The sequence below is a fragment of the Cyprinus carpio genome, chromosome A23 (assembly GCF_018340385.1).
Source record: "Cyprinus carpio isolate SPL01 chromosome A23, ASM1834038v1, whole genome shotgun sequence".
NCBI classification, from domain to species: Eukaryota; Metazoa; Chordata; class Actinopteri; order Cypriniformes; family Cyprinidae; genus Cyprinus; species Cyprinus carpio.
This window is the reverse complement of record NC_056594.1, coordinates 6,954,110-6,971,417: the sequence shown is the minus strand read 5'-3', so window position 1 is coordinate 6,971,417 and position 17,308 is coordinate 6,954,110. Positions and strand designations below refer to the sequence as shown.

General features: G+C 35.7%; 2 protein-coding genes across 7 annotated transcripts; both read left to right on the top strand.

The window, feature by feature from the left end:
• The first annotated feature begins 1,887 nt into the window (after nucleotides 1-1,887).
• On the top strand, nucleotides 1,888-9,353 carry LOC109049664 (MRG/MORF4L binding protein). 6 transcript variants are annotated; one of them, XM_042712817.1, is made up of 7 exons: nucleotides 1,888-1,975; nucleotides 2,028-2,202; nucleotides 2,714-2,835; nucleotides 3,695-3,776; nucleotides 3,853-3,927; nucleotides 4,131-4,167; nucleotides 8,479-9,353. In XM_042712817.1, the coding sequence occupies exons 2-7, from the start codon at nucleotides 2,067-2,069 to the stop codon at nucleotides 8,687-8,689; spliced, it is 663 nt and encodes a 220-aa protein (XP_042568751.1). In that variant the 5' UTR covers nucleotides 1,888-1,975; nucleotides 2,028-2,066; the 3' UTR covers nucleotides 8,690-9,353. The 6 variants fall into 6 exon arrangements, with proteins under 6 accessions (XP_042568751.1, XP_042568752.1, XP_042568750.1 ...); XM_042712818.1 differs by having other exon boundaries at nucleotides 4,131-4,279; nucleotides 8,479-8,708; XM_042712820.1 differs by having other exon boundaries at nucleotides 1,891-1,975; nucleotides 4,131-4,279; nucleotides 8,475-8,632.
• An 803-nt stretch (nucleotides 9,354-10,156) lies between these two features.
• eef1a2 (eukaryotic translation elongation factor 1 alpha 2) lies at nucleotides 10,157-16,754 on the top strand. Its single transcript, XM_042712815.1, has 8 exons — nucleotides 10,157-10,523; nucleotides 11,546-11,745; nucleotides 13,403-13,582; nucleotides 13,724-14,020; nucleotides 14,154-14,304; nucleotides 14,454-14,710; nucleotides 14,805-15,039; nucleotides 16,067-16,754. Exons 2-8 carry the CDS (start codon nucleotides 11,602-11,604, stop codon nucleotides 16,192-16,194), a joined length of 1,392 nt encoding a protein of 463 aa, XP_042568749.1. The 5' UTR covers nucleotides 10,157-10,523; nucleotides 11,546-11,601; the 3' UTR covers nucleotides 16,195-16,754.
• Nucleotides 16,755-17,308: the final 554 nt, after the last annotated feature.

Genomic DNA, 17,308 nt, shown 5'->3' with positions numbered 1-17,308 from the left:
CGAAATAAATAACGAGGTGTGAGACAGGTTTGAGGTAAAAGAAGGGGTGATACAATAATATCACGACTTCAGGGCACTGCATTGAATCAATCATGCACTTTTTTAAATCAGTAAACACAATAAAGGATTGTGCAGCAAATCTGGAATTCCAGAAAGAGTTGAACGTGTTCTTCCCAAATGTGATGATTAGCCTATAATGAACAAAGATCTCTGCTCATATAAAATTAATTTATACCGTTTTAAAAAGTCAAATTGCGCATTATCCATCGACAAGAGTTTTGGTAGCCTACATTTTGCGAGACAAAATGGGCAAATATTGTCTGATTTATCATCTATTCCTCATGGAGGTACGTCTATTAAACGAATCTGCACACAAAACTACATTAATAACAAACCCCTGTAAGCAAAAGAGTGACATTCTGTTGTAAAATGTAAATATTCAAATGAAAGTGTAAACATTGACATTTTGGTGATATAAACAATTATATATTGCTTTAAATGAATGTGAACAGACAATTAATAACAAACCCCTGTAAATAAAAGTGTGCAATTCTGATTTAAAAATAAATAAATAAAAATAAATAAATAAAAGTGCAAACCTTAGAATTATGGATATAAGCAATGATATATTACATATAAACAAACCATGCAAGTAAAAGAGTGCCACTCTAATAAATAAATAATGCAAACCTTGGAATTCTGATAACTATAATAAAAAATAACATAGATTGCATTAAATGAATGTGAAGAGACAATTATTAACAAACCCCAGTAAGCAAAAGATTGCCATTCTGATGTAAACGTTTAAATATTCAAAAGAAATAAAAGGGCTAACCTTGAAATTCTGATAATATAAACATACATTTCTTATAATAAATATGAACAGACAAACCCCTGTAAGCAATTCTGATAATAAACAATAAATAAATAAATACAACTATTCCAAAGAAATAAAAAAGCAAACTTTGAAAATAGGATGATAATATATATATATACACTACCAGTCAAAAGTTTGGGATCAGAACGATTTTTAATGTTTCTTACAGTAGTTTCTTATGCTCATCAAGGCTGCATTTATTAGATAAAAAATACAGGAAAAATGTAATATTGTGAAATATTATTGTGATGTAAAATAGCGTATATTAACATAATTTCTATGTTAATATACATTAAAATCGAATTTATTCCTGTGATAATAAAGCTGAATTTTCAGCATCATTACTCCAGTCTTCAGTGATCCTTCAGAAATCATTCTAATATGCTGATTTATTATCAGTGCTGCAAACTGTTGTGCGGCTTAATATTTTATTGGAACCTGTGATACTTTTTTTCAGGATTCTTCAATGAATAAAAAGTTAAAAAGAAGAGCATTTATTTAAAATAGAAACCTTTTCTAACAATATACACTACAGTTCAAAAGTTTGAGGTCAGTAAATTTTTATTCTTTATTTTTTTGAACTGTTTATTCATCAAAGAATCCTGAAAAAAGTATAGCAGTTTACAAAAAAATATTTGGCAGCACAACTGTTGCCAAGATTGATCATTCTAATAATAAATCTGCATATTAGAATGATTTCTCAAGGATCATATGACACTTTATACTGGAGTAATGGCTGATGGAAATTCAGCTTTGCATCACAGAAATAAATTTAATTTTATTTTAAAGGATATTATTTTAGCATCAAATAAATGCAGCATTGATGAGCATAAAATACTTCTTTTTTTCTTTTTTTTTAATACATGTCTTACTGATCCCAAACTTTTGACCGGTAGTGTATATATATATATATATATATATATATATATATATATATATATATATATATATATATATATATATATATATATATATATATATATATATATAAAACATTATTATTATTATTATATTTTTTGAATAGGTCAACGCTTGATGAGACCTCACGATAATCTCTGAAGTGTCTGTGATCGTCGTGTCGACTCCCGCTGCGGTGATGTATATAAAACATTTCTACACTGCCGGAATTCTACAAGAAGAAGAAGAAGAAGAACTAACGTTAGATCTGCAGCAGTGTCTCTGGAGAAACATGGGGGAAGCCGAGACTCTGCCATCCGACGACAAACAAGCAGAAACCGGCATCTGTACCGCCGACGAATCGATTGTGTGGAGTCAAGAAGTAGAAGTGTGTCTTTTCCACGCAATGCTGGGTCATAAACCCGTAGGTAAGATGAATTTATTTTGATTTATGTGAATAACAGGCCCTGACCTCCACACGCGAAACAATATAACATCACAAATAATACCATGTGCGCCTTTTTACCTTTTAAGCGTCTGCAATCAAGCACTAATACAGTTATTTAATCATACCAATCAGATTTTAAAATACTGATAAAGATTTTTAAGTTAATTTGAGCGTTTTAGTGATTCTTTAGTGAGCGTTATCGAGTCCAGTTGCTAATTGTTAAAATAAATTTGAATCTAACGATTGCATGAACGGTTTTGTTACACATTTGAGATGTATTGTAGACTATTGTTGAATTTGTCTATTTTTAATGACTAATATTGTGTTTATGGAGGGAGTAACTTATAGCAGTCAATGTGTGTTTACGTTAGCAAACATTAGCGCGACTGCTAACTAGCGTGATAGCATTACGGCTAGGCTAATTTACAGCAGCACTGGTGTTTTCTGTGCTGTAAGTAGAGTGTCTCTGTGAAACTGTCTCATGTCTTCAGGAGTGAATCGTCATTTCCACATGATCTGTATTCGCGATAAGTTCAGTCAGAACATCGGCAGGCAGGTGTCCTCTAAAGTCATCTGGGATCACCTGAGCACCATGTACGACATGCAGGCGCTGGTAAGACAACTCATGCTTTCTGGGATTGTGAGGTTTACTTCATGAGATTCATTCACTGCATGCATTCTACAGCACAACAATTCACGTGTTCAGTCCAACCTCTCATTGTTATTCAAATAATATAATAAACAATTTTTTGTATTATTATTATATACATGCTAAATAAAAGCATTTTCACTAACGTTAGTGTTCTTAGACTTTCTGACCCTAGTATTGTGGTGGACCCAGGGTCATTATAGTTAACTAAAATGAAAACCATAAAAACATTTTTGTTGCTTGAAATAAAATAAACATCATCTAAAATAAATAAGTACTTAATTTCCAGCTAGTTTGCAAGGCAATATTTCTCATTTTCATTTAGTTTAACTTAATGTATAATACACACACACACATGTATGACTAAAACACAAGAAAATAATTAAAACTTTAACTAAAATTAAATGAAGACAGAGAATGTAAAAATAAACAAATTCAAAATATGAATAAAATAGTATTTCAGTTATATTAAAATAACACTGGATGGGCCAATATTTGTTAGGATAATTAACTTTCCAGAGCATATATTATAAATTTTCTATTTTTTAAAATCTTTTTAGAATATTTAAACATATTTATTATGTAAGATTCACAACAGTTAATTAAGTTCACTATCCATTTAATTATCTATCACGTATATATACACACAAGGTCAGTCAAATATTATCACAAATTAAACACTGTCAGGGTGATCAGGACGCCATCGTGAGATATCACACCCTTGAATAACCTCTTTTATTGCTGCAGTTTCCAACAGGGATAAATAAAGTTGATTCTGCAATACCTCTCAATCTAATTAGTGAATTTCTTTTTGTTGCCGCAGCATGAATCAGAAATACTCCCGTTTCCAAACTCGGAGAAGAGCTTTGTGCTGCCTGAAGAGATCATACAGGAAGTCAAGGAAGGTGAGCGTCTTGTGGTTTACGGTTGATGCGTTTGATTTGACTGATTTATTTAAAAGCTCTTTTTGTCTCTGTGCAGGTAAAGTGGGATCTGAAGACGAAGTGAAGGAGGAGTTCAAAGAAGAGAGTGACCCACCTGCGACCCATGAAGAAGGTTCTCTTCTCCTTCACTCTCTTTTTATCTCATCTACTCACCCCTTTCTTTTTCCTTTCCCTCTCTCTCTCTCTTTCCTTTTGATCGAAAGCCGTCTATTAAAACCTGCGTCATTGCATCACTTTTTTTCTTTCTGGATCGTTTACCCGTTGGCGTGAAGCTCAGCGTGGCTCACACTGGTCATTTGTGTCTCATTTTCAAAGGTCTGGGTCCCAGTATGGCTGGCCAGGATTTTGCGAGGTATGGACAGAAGAAAACGTTTCGCTCTGTTCCAAAGCTCCAGCTTGAGCTCAGTACAGACCAGCTCATTACCAGAGGCCTCTGTAGACAGCCTTCAGAGACCTCTGACCATGTGCGTCTTTCGCTCCGTCTTTCTCTCGCTGTCCTTCTTTCTCTTTTGTCTTTTTTTATGTGTTCTGTGCACCCTAGCTTATGTTATTATTCTCTGTGTGTATGAAGCATGGCATGTTGGGGGTTTGCTTGGACAGGTTTGTTGAGCAGCAGCAGCTTTATATGCTTTTGAGATTCCTTGCACGTTCACCAGTTTTTCAGAAATTTACAGTAACAAGGTTTAAGACATAATACACACTGGTTCACCCTTTAATTTAAAAATTGTTAGTTGTTAAAGCAGACAGTAAAATTTGGTAATTCAAATCTCAGACATATAATTATAGGGTTTAACACCGTCAGAGATACAAGTTCTGTTCCAAAACCTTGTGTTTTGCCCCATGCTTATTGCCTACATAGGTAGCATATCAACTTTATAAATCACTGATTTTGAGTGTGTGTTCAGCCAAGTCAGAATTATCATATAATTAGATTCTAGTTATTTGTTTTATGTCAAAAGTTTATTTTCTTAAAGAGATAATTTTTAGTTAACAGGTCAGCACATTCTTGGAGCTTTACTTTCAGATTCTTAAGAAAAAATACTTGAATTCTTAAGAAGGCAAATTGTGCTGTCATGTCAAAACTATAGGGATGTAAAGATTCACTTCACTCACAATGCGGTACAATTCACAATGCTGATTTGACAATTTAATTTTCTCACATTTTTTAACAAAATAGGATTAAAAGGGATAGTTCACCCAAAAATGAAAATTTATAATAATTTACTCATCCTCATGTGGTTCCAGACCTGTATAAGTTTCTTTCTTATGTTAAACACAAAAGAAGATATTTCTAAGAACCAAACAGTTGATGGTCCCCATTGACTTTCATAGTAGGGGAAAAAAAATTCTATGGAAGTCAATGGGGACCATCAACTCAAACAGGTTTGGAACCACATGATGGTGAGTAAATAATGCCAAAATGTTCATATCCCTTTAAGGCAAAGGTGTCGTTTCATATTGATTGGACAAAATGCTGCACATTTCTTTTTGAAATGTAAATGTCAAATAACAAAACTAAATTTAAAATTTAAAACATACCCCAAATCAAATAAATAACATAAATAAAAGAAATCTCTTCATATAAACAAACTTTGGCCGTGTCTGTGCTCTTTCCATTTAAAATGAGAGGAAACCACTATATTTTAATCACAATCCAAACAAAGATGTTGCATTCATGGAGCTTGAACTGTTTTTAATCTGAATTAGATTGTATAATTTTGAAATGTGAAGCAAAAACAGAACGGTCTGACTAGCTTTGTGAAACTATACCACATAAAACGTCTGCATGAAAGAGAAGCAGCAGTATGAGACGCAAATTCACTCTCTGACAGCAGGTGGCACTTATGGAACAGCGGCAATATTGCGTTTCTTTGGTTAAAACACAATTTTATAAGTAGGGTTTAGGGATGTAACGATTTTTTTTTCTGTTGTTTTGATTCGATTTGAGTTGAAGTTAATTTTTTTTTTAACTAAATTATATTTAAGACAAATTATGAATTAAATGTCCTTTTATTATTGCTTGGACAAAATGCTGTATATTTCTTTGTGAAATTGAAATATAACTATAATAATATACTAATATAGCACTTGCATATTATTGCTCTTTTGTTGGTTTTGTTTGCTTCTATTGTCCTCATTTGTAAGTCGCTTTAGATAAAAGCATCTGCTAAATGATAAAATTTAAATAGAATGTAAATTGCATTTTTATCATATTCCAAACAAAGATGTTGCATACATGCAACATGAGCAGTGTTTAATTTAAATTAGATTGTATCATTTCGAAATTTTGAAGCAAAAACAATGGTTTGACTTCAGTTTTGTAAACTATACATAAAAATATCTGCATGAAACTTCAGCAGACAGGCTGAATGAGATGCAAATTCACTCTCTGCCAGCAGGTGGAGCTTAAAGCGTGTCCTTGGTTTCCGCTGTAAACGAAGCAGTGCGGCACTTTCCTGAATTTCAATATGCCTTATACAAAGACATGACGACAAAAAAAAAAAAAAAAAACATTTAAACTTTTCTAAAGACAATAAGTTCCCCTCAGTCATGCATTCATATAAACTCGAACCCCTAATTGAATCGCGATTTATTGAGCATCTCAACCGATTTGAATCGTCACACATTTGAATCGATTTTCAACCGGCTCACAGTTCATCGTTACTTCCCTAGTAGGGTTGCAGGTACATTTCTGGAAACTTGCCAGTAATTTTGGAAACTTGCGGAAAATCTGAGAAATTTTCAAGAAATTCGATTTGAAAAACTTCTGGAAAGTTTCTGGAATTTTACCGAAAATGTTCTGCCCTTTTGTAGAAACGTAATTTTCTGTAAAGTTGCTTTGCAACGATTTGTATCGTAAAAAGTGATATACAAATAAACTTGAATTGAACTGAAAATTGAATTTTGCAGCCCTGTTTGTAAGTGACTCATTTGGACCCCTCTGTCTAGGTAGCAGCATACAATTAGCACTCAACTTATTTTAAGTAGAATGTTCTATTAGCATTTGGCTAACAACACAACAAGCTAATAAGCATAAGGTGTGTTCACATCTAGTTGGAATTTTTGTAATTACGAGATTAAGACTTGTAAAAAGCATTCATGCCCTCAACAACTTGTAAACTTGGAATTTTCTGTGAGCTCATATTTGTGCAACCTTCTCATCATATTAAAACACACAACTAGGAATAAGGTATTGTGGTTTTGTCTATTGATTACTCATATTACACAGATTCATTTTGCCATCAGTGTTGCCGAGATTCAAGTCCAAGGACGTGAACAGCTCTGAGTAGAACGGCATGGGTTGCCAACTAGTAATTAACTGTAATTACAACATGACGTGAACACAAAAATAAACAGGGTACACAAATATAGGTTAAAATACTGAATGGAAAAAAAAGCCGTTACAATTTCTCTTGCTTTGCCTATCTAGGACTTTGCACTGCTCATTGCAGTGTATTATGGGATTTCTTTTTTCACAATGCAGTCTTAATATTTGGCTAAAATGTGGGGTTTGGAACAGAGTGCCAGACTAGTACCTGCTTCTTGAAGTAACTTAATGGATAGATTTTGGATTATTGGTGAACCACTTGTGAACAAAAGCTTAAACAGTTACATTTTAATTGGTGGTCGTGTATGACATAGCTATTTGCTTTAGACAATGGTGAGCTTTCAGTTGTTTAAAAGCACATTTATAAAAACTGAAGAGTTATTATTAAGCTTCATTAATGTGTAAAATGGTTAAAAGAATACTTTATCAATACCAGGAATTATTTCTTGATCATCCAGGGGACCGGGGCCTACAAGGGGGCCTCAGCGAATAATTTGAGGGGTCAATTCTTAAAATATCTCAATTAAAATGTTAAAAAACATTAGTAGTGATCTGAAACTGAATTTATTTTTATTTTTCCTTAATACCTACTGTTTCACTGAAGAACATGCAGTTCTTGAAAGTTATGCATTCACTAAATAAATAGTTTCATTGATTTATATCTTGGGAGTGTATTATATTAATCATGTGATATCCTCCCTATTTCTGTTAATAACAAAGTTTAAAAACAGGCAGCTCTGTCATAATCACAGCAGAAATAACAAAAATGGCTTTTTTGAGGGATGTGGGTTATTTATTATGGCAAAAGTATTTTTAGGAAGTCAGCACATTATTGGCGCTTGAGGTTTAGATGCTTTAGAAAAAATAAGGCGGCAAATTATGCTGTCATGTCAAAACATGTTATGTAAATGTGCTTGACCTTTCTCTCAGCACTAATTAAGATGATACGTTTTAGAAAAAAAAGTGAACTATAAATGGCAATATTATAGATGTGCAGTTAAAGGTGAAGTGTGTAGTTTCTGTGCCACTAGCATCACCAAACTGAATTGCAAAGTTAATGCTTTTTTCCGCTCAATTTTTCTTCTCTGTCTTCCATTGTTTGGACAAAAAGGTCATTCTGCCACTAACTTTGACAAGCTAATGTCGGCTTCATTTAGCACAGAAATTATACGCCACTGTTTAATTATGATAGAAATAATTAATTTTGGTGCAAATAAGTTTTTTTCTTTTGTTGTTGTTTCATTTATAGTGGTTTTAATCTGTTTTGTTCTTTGTGTTCCCATATCCCACCCTTTTTTCCCCATTTCCCCCTTCCCTTTTCCCTTTGTCAGGCAGCAATTCCTCGGTGAAGATGTCGGAGAGGTCGGGCAGCGGGCGCGAGAAAGAGAAAGAGAAAGAGCGGGTAGAGAGGGGGGGCTCAGGTGAGACGGGCAGCGGGTCGAAAGAATCAGCCGGGGAAAAGAGGAAGAGGAGCCGAGCCGTGGAGAAGGTGATGAACTCCAGCAACCCCTCCAGCCCCGGAGGAGCCAAGCGCCGCAGGACGTAGCCGCAGCTTGCAGCAGGACGACTTGGGACATCAGACATTTGAAAAGAACTGACAGAGAAGGGTTTAGCTAATATTGGTCGTGCTAGAGCCAATGTGAAAGTGAAATGACATGGCGTGCAGGGGATGTGATGTTCGTGTGCGTTATCTGCAGTCCAGAGGTTCACTGCGAGAGGCGTTCCTGTGCTTTAAGCCTTCTGAGCTGTTCACAGACAGACGGTGGAAATATAGAGAAAGGAAAGTCTGGTGGTTGTGTAGGATCAGACTAGACTGATGGGGAAAGTATGATAAACTAATAAGCTTTCCTCTGTTGAGTTTGGAAACAAAACAATTTTTTTTTTTTTTTTTTTTTTTTTTTAAGATTTGTGGGAATTTTAAGTGGTAGCTTTATTTTATTTTTGTCAGAGTTCTTGAGAGGGACCAGAGTATCAACTAGTTTGTTGTGTGATTTATTAGGACTTACACTGCAAATAAACTGAGCTAGACATGTTATTAACTGTTTGAGATAACTTGATTGTATTAGCCAATTAGATGGTCATTGATCAAATTCTTACGGAATAGTGATGGTATTTGCACTGTTTCTGAGTCATGCTTGTTTTACATTTTTGACTGAACATGTTAAACACATCAGGAGTATGTCCCTGATTAAAAAAATTATAATGCGCTATATTGGTCTGATCTGACTTCTTAATTCCTAATCTGGCAATGAACAATATTTAATGTGTTAGCCTCCCTTTGATCATTCCTTGGTCTGTTCTGGTAAATGATAAATGATCCAAAAAGGGATTTAAAATGGTTTAACTTCTTATGATGCCACATGAGTATTTTTTATCTTTTTGGTACATTAGAAACCAAATATCTAGCAGCGCTTCAAAGAACACTGGCACTTCTTTACCTCTGTCAGCAAATGATACTTACAGTACTGTGCAAAAGATTCTGGTCAGATATTTTTTAAAGAAATCAATACCATTATTTCACAGAGGTGCATTAAATTGACAGATATTCATAAAATTACAGAAGATTCCATTTTAAATAAATATTTTATATAATTAAGTTCAAATTCTTTTGAACTTAATTATATATAAAAAAAGTAAAAATGTATGCGTGTATATATATATATATATATAAGACTGGAGTAATGGCTGCTGAAAATTCTATAATACTAGCACTTTTTGTAGATATTACAACTGCTAAACGAAATCTTTTGGTCTGTGTAAGTGGCAAAAAAAAAAAAAAGAAAAGTGTAAAAGAAAGCGTAGAACAGATCACAAGTTTTTCTGACATGTTCTGCAAAATTAACAATAAATAAAAGTACCTGTATGAAATTTACTAAAGAATGGGGGTCAAAATATAATTTATTGGAGATTTTTTAAAGAACAGACCAGAAAACTGATCAGATCCCAATAATAAATGTATACAATTTCAGATGTACTAAAATTGCATCTAACTAAAGACATAGAATCAGTTACCTCTAGAATAACCTAGTAATAAACATTCTCAATAATAATACAAAAAAATGTATATTAGGAATCTGTGGGTGTCATATTTCAGACCCACACAGGAGTTAATTGAGGATAAGATGCTGAGTCACTGAACGCTGCTCTGTTGCAGTGTGTTCCTCCTCCATCTCTCGTACTCTTCCTCTCAGCTAGTTTCTGCTGCTGTTGTAGCTGTCTCACTGCACCACCAGCCTCCCCCCACTTTGAATGCCGCATTGCTGTATCAAAGTGGGGTGAGTTCATTACGCACACAGACTTGGACTGTGCTGCCACCTTTGAGGAGCAGAGTGTCTGTTTGCTGAGGGGAGAACAGAACAGGGTCCGCCTGTCAGCTGCAGGTAAGAGGCCACAAACATCCTCCTGCTGATAGACTTTAACTATATACTCATAGCGGTTAACAGCTTTTTTTCCTATTGTGTTTTTATTTAGTACTGCCCTGATGAAGCTATTCAACAAAACATTACTTGTTATTTGATATATAAATTAATAGCAGAATTTACACATCCTGTTCAAAAGCTTACATACCCTTGTATCTTTCATGTGTTGTTTCCTCCTGCATCAAATACTGTTCATAAGCTTTTGTGATAGTTGTGCATTAGTCCCTGGTTTGTCCCGAACAGTGAAGCTACCCACTGTTCTTTGCATATTCTGCACATTTGTGTTTTTCCCACAGTTGAGGTATGATTTTAACATCCAGCTTATACTCTCAACTGAGGGACCTCACTTGACTATTGTTAAAAACTATAACAGATGCTCGGAGAGGCAATATATATCTTAAAAGCCAAGGGTACTGTATGTCAAGGGGTATTTTTTGAAAGGATGATTTGTGTAATTCATAACTTTGTCTTGTGGGAAATATTCAAATATAGTTATGCAACTTTGTCAGGGTAGTGCTAAAAAAATAAAAAATAGAAGAAAGTCATAGTTATCTTACAGATCCTGCAAGGGATATGTAAACTCGTAAGAAATTAGTTTTGAAAAATATTTTCATGAATTTTTAAAAATAATAATATTAATAGTAATGTTTTGAGATTGTGATTTTGCAAGCCTTTTGTTATACTGGTAATATGTTTACTAATGTTTACCAAACTGGTAAAATGATTAATGAGATCAAATAGTTATCTTTTTATGTACTGTTCATGACAAATGTTCAGACATTTCAAATAATATTCCTTACATTTTATAATGTTTTATAATTGTATTATTTTATTATATAAGTATATTTTATCTGAAATATTTATCTCCCATTTTATGTTGTTTCAGAAATGATCTTGAATAGCTTAGTTCTGCTGTGCTCTGAAGACGGATGAAAGGATGAAAGTTGTGTCTATGTGTTCAAATTTTTTTTTGTCTGCGACAGCTGTAGACAGAAGAAAGCTCCATCCATTCCCATCCCGTCTTCCTGCCCTGTGCCTCATGGGGAAAGAGAAGATCCACATCAACATTGTGGTCATCGGCCATGTTGATTCTGGGAAATCCACCACCACTGGCCATCTCATCTATAAATGTGGAGGAATTGATAAAAGAACCATTGAGAAGTTTGAAAAAGAGGCTGCTGAGGTAGGTGAACAGGATCTTTAAAAAAAAATCATAGAAATTTAGCTTTGGTGTTCTAATGGAGTCAGTTTGCTGAGTTTGAAGCCAGATTTCTAATAAAGGACTACAGTTGCACCTTCCATTTAAGTTTAAGTGACCTCATCTGCATAGGCAAATCCCTAATGCGTTGTGAGAATTGTGGTCTGTGCTGAATAATGGGTAACTCCAACCATTTTACTGTGTAGGGTAATTATGTAAGAATCTCATCATGCATCACACCATGCCTTCCTCTCCTCCCGTGCACTGCAGAGCAGAGGGAGAATTACTGTGTAATTACATTGAGACATTTACTCTTTGGAAGATGCCATTGGAGATGAAAGGAAAAGATAAGATACAGGCCCTGTACTTCTGTCTTCTTGATGCACATTAGACTGGAAGAATGAGACCTGAGTAAATGGGTGCAATCCCAGTGTGTCTGACACCTCACCTCTGTCTTTGAGGGTAACTTGTTATTCAAGCAGCAAGATGTAGGTAGTAAAACACTGTGTGTGCGCAAAGAAGCCTGTTGGATTTGTGTTATAGGTTTACTAAAGATTAGGTACATTAGTAAGAATAATGTCTAAATGAGTACATTATATTATTGCTCTCAGCAGGGGTTTTTACCTACAACAGGGATGGGCAACTCCGGTCCTGGACAGCCATTGTCCTGCAGAGTTTGGCTCCAATCCTAATTAAACAAACCAGAAAAATCTAACCTTTGTCTTCAGGATTGCTAGAAAATGACAGGCAGGTGTGTTTGATTAAGGATAAAACAACAAGGTATTGGACTTGAACCTACAATCTTCCAGTTGTGAAGATTGTTATAAGACTTACAAGGTCAGTCAGCGGGGGTAAGGGATTTTCTCAATGGCAAAATGTTAAAGCATAATGCATGCACCCTTGTGGGATATGAACTCAAAAACTTCCATCTGTGAAAATTGTTAAGAAATTTATTACAAAGACAGTCAGCGGGTCCAAGTGATTTAACTCCATGGGACAATATTGAGGTATATTGTGTGGGCCCCTGTGGGATATGAACTCACAACCTTCCATCTGTGAAAATTGTTAAGAGATTTATTACAAAGACAGTCAGCTGGGGCAAAAGATTTAACTCAATGGCACAATATTGAGGCATAATGTATTTCTTACAGGATTTAAACCTACAACCTTCCATTGTAAAAATTGTTACTTGATTTATTGAAGGGATTGTTCTCTGGAGCAAGTGCCAAGCTCAAGGGCAAATTGTTGAGGCATAATGTATGAACCTTTGCATGATTTGAACCTAAAACCATCCAAATTCCGAGGTCAGGGTTGACAGGGGCTTTTTTTTTAAACACTGCATTTGCACTATACAAATTTGACACTGCAATGCAGAGTTAACCCTACTAAAGATTTGTTACCCTGGGTAAAAAGTGGCTTTATAATGATATTCAGAATTCTACCTCTGGAACACCACTATACAATCCAAACAAAATATCATCGTTTGAGAAGTCATTGCAATATAGGTGTTGGTTTCTGCTTAAATAACACATGTACTGTCATAATCTTTTAAGATGATTGCTTTTGTGTGTCCACACAACTTAATTTTATCCTCAGTGAAGGCATGTTTTCCCTGTATGCTCACATACTTTTGTTTTGGCAGATGGGAAAAGGTTCCTTTAAGTACGCCTGGGTTCTGGACAAGCTGAAGGCCGAGAGGGAGAGAGGAATTACCATAGACATCTCTCTCTGGAAGTTTGAGACCACCAAGTACTACATAACTATAATAGATGCTCCAGGACACAGAGATTTCATCAAGAACATGATCACTGGAACGTCTCAGGTAAGACAGTACTAGTTCAACTGCAACCAATTACGATGATTGGTGGAATATCGATGCTTGGTGAGAAGATCCCTAATACCTGTAGATGAATTTTTGTATCTTTATCTTTAAACAATGTGGCTCTCATTCTTTCTCTCCCAGGCGGATTGTGCTGTTCTAATTGTGGCAGCTGGAGTGGGTGAATTTGAGGCGGGCATCTCTAAAAATGGCCAAACAAGGGAACATGCCCTGCTGGCCTACACGCTGGGTGTCAAGCAACTGATTGTAGCCGTCAACAAGATGGACTCCACGGAGCCGTCCTACAGCGAGAAACGTTATGATGAGATTGTTAAAGAAGTGAGCGCCTACATCAAAAAGATCGGTTATAGCCCCGCCTCGGTGCCCTTCGTCCCAATTTCAGGTTGGCATGGCGACAACATGCTAGAACCGTCTTCTAATGTGAGTCTTCTTGGCATGTGTGTGTTTGTGTTCATTTCAGCAATGACCTCATACCATCTGGCAGTTTCATATTAAACTGTTGGCAAAATGCTAGTGGTTTGATTAATAAAATCATCTCATTTGTGCTGTGCAGATGCCGTGGTTTAAAGGCTGGAAGCTGGACAGGAAGGAGCAGCATGCCAGTGGCGTGACTCTCCTGGAAGCTCTCGATACCATCATGCCTCCAACACGCCCCACTAACAAACCCTTACGTCTGCCCCTACAAGATGTCTACAAGATTGGAGGTGGGATTAACCCACTCAAATCATGCACATTTTATGGGGTGATGGTATTTTTAAAATCAGCTATTAGTTATATTTTGAGTTCAGAAAGCTACTACATTTGTATGTTTACAGAACATGGTTATTCAGAGATGCCATGTCTTTCTCCTCAGGTATAGGGACCGTGCCGGTGGGCAGGGTGGAGACAGGTATCCTGCGGCCCAGTATGGTGGTGACCTTTGCCCCAGTCAACATCACTACAGAGGTGAAGTCAGTGGAGATGCATCACGAGACTCTGAGTGAAGCTATGCCAGGAGATAACGTGGGCTTTAATGTGAAGAATGTGTCTGTAAAAGACATAAGAAGAGGTAATGTGTGTGGGGACAGTAAGTCAGACCCGCCTCAGGAAGCAGCAGGGTTTACAGCACAGGTGGGGCAACAGTCTTTGTCAGCTTGTGTGTTTGTCTTGATATCTTTCTTTGTTTTCTATCTGGATTTCTATTCCTTCTTTCTCTTTTTATCAGGTCATCATTTTGAATCACCCAGGACAGATCAGTGCAGGTTACTCTCCTGTCATTGACTGCCACACAGCTCACATTGCCTGTAAATTTGCTGAGCTTAAGGAGAAGATTGATCGCCGTTCAGGCAAGAAGCTGGAAGACAACCCCAAAAGTCTGAAGTCAGGAGATGCTGCCATTGTGGACATGATCCCAGGAAAACCAATGTGCGTGGAGAGCTTCTCTCAGTACCCTCCACTGGGTATGTGTCCGCTTACAGGAAATGCTTCTGAATCAATTTATTTATTTTCATTTTAGTTTGCTTGGCTTTGTTTTCTTTTCTTTTCTTTTCTTTTTGTTTGTTTTTTTGCTTTCTTTTATGTTTTGTTTTGCTTTTCTTTATGTTTTGCTTTCTTTTATTTTGTTTGGCTTTGCTTTATGTATTGTTTTATTTTGTTTTCCTTTTTGTTTTGTTTTGTTTTGCATTGCTTTTTAAAATTGTATTTATCTATCTATTTATATATTTGTTTTTGTTTTTTAATAATTTCTAACAATATGAATATTTCTTTTGGCAATTTATTCATGGTAACATACATGGGGTGGCAAATATTCATAGAAATTAACCTAAATTAAACTAACCTAAAAAAAAAACTAAAAAGGGATAGGATAAATAATTTTAAAAATCCAAAAAAAAATCACTCAGCATGGTTGTAGTAATTGGTATGTCAAATACATGCATAATCAAGATGGAATATAATAAAACCTTGTGCAAGGCTCTGCTAAATAGCTTCTTCATGCCCTGTAAAACAATCCCTATTTAGAAAAAGGTTTTAGAGGCTTTATAAAAAGACACGATTCATGTATGTTCTTCTTAAATTACAAGAACCAAGCAACTCAGCATCCAGCAGTTAGGTTTGTCATACTTATTTAGAATTGACGTCTCAGGCTTACAACTCACTGCTGGTCACTCGGTCTCATGATTAATGAGACTCACTGGAGTCATTGTCAGGTTAAAGGTCTGATTCATCAGTGATGTGAGCCTCCACATCATCCTTTTGAAAACACTTTATGCCGTCTCTCATTACTCATTACGTCATCCCCTAAACTCTCCATTAAAATTAGTGTTCACCAAGAAAATCGTTTTTGTTAGACACAATCCTGATAGATCACTGTGGTTAGGTTCAAGTCTTCAGTCAGCTACCACAAACACAACAGAAAATGGTACTAGTCCTTTCATCAAGCAATTTTCATATTAAAATAAATATGTGTGTGTTTATGGGTTTTCCCAGGACGGTTTGCTGTCAGAGATATGAGACAGACTGTTGCAGTCGGTGTCATCAAAAGTGTGGACAAGAAGATTGGCGGCAGCGGGAAAGTGACTAAATCTGCCCAGAAAGCTCAAAAATCTGCCAAATGAATCTGAATCTCCAAGTTACCTTATCACCTCAGGCCCCGCCCCAGCTTACATGCCCCTCTCATCTGGGCATGCTCAGTCTGTTACCCCTGTGTGCTTGAAATATACGCTCAAACTGAATGGAGCCTGATGGACTGAAGGAAATAATGAAAGACTGACATCATGGTTGCACTGTATATTCACTTTTAATAGAAGAACAGCACACATGTTGCATGGATGTCTGTCTTGATATGCACGGCATCTATTAAATGAATGTAGCTGGTATTGCTGAGTAATGTGTGTGTGTGTGTGTGTGTGTGTGTGTGTGTGTGTGTGTGTGTGTGTGGCGTGCAGTCGAAAGCAGAAGAAATCGAAGTGGAAAACTGCACTTTGACCAGTATGATAATGATTAAGATGTCCAGATGAAATAAACTGCTAAAGTTTTGTATACTTTATAACTGAGCATCGATGAAAGGCTAATTGATCCAAAGCACCACTTGTCTCCTTTCAGACCCTTGCAGCTGAAACCTGTGACAAATAAATAAAATGTTGCTAAAGTACACAAGTTTTTAAATTAAATGTGTTTTTATTGTCTTTGAGGAGAAGAAAATATAATCAGACATTAGTTTCTCCTTAGTTTCAAATTCTTATTAGTTCATATGGTTATTTAATGCATAAGAGAGATATGGGACAGACAGACAGGTCCGGTTACTGTCTGCGCCGAAGAGCCATGAGCTAAGTCTGGACTCTGAGGGAGATTTACTGTGGGCTACAGTGTAAACAGGTCGTCAGATGAAGGATGCAAACAGAGTTCCGGGATGGACTGAGATAAGTGGGGGTTTATATCGATGTAGTGTTTTAATGAATTTGAGATTCTAGTAATGGAAGGAGAAAGAAAAACATCGGCCACATAAGCTGGAAGAAGCCAAGAGATGACAGAATATTAACTCTGCAAGAGAAATATTTATACTGTAAATATTATACTTATTAGAACTTCACCTGGTTCTTTATATGTTTGCATTTACACCATTTAAAATTTTGGAGTATGGAGTATGATTTTTTAATGTTTTTGAAAGTTTCTTATGCTTAAGAAGGCTGCATTTATTTGATAATGGTAAAAATACAGTAAAACATTGTG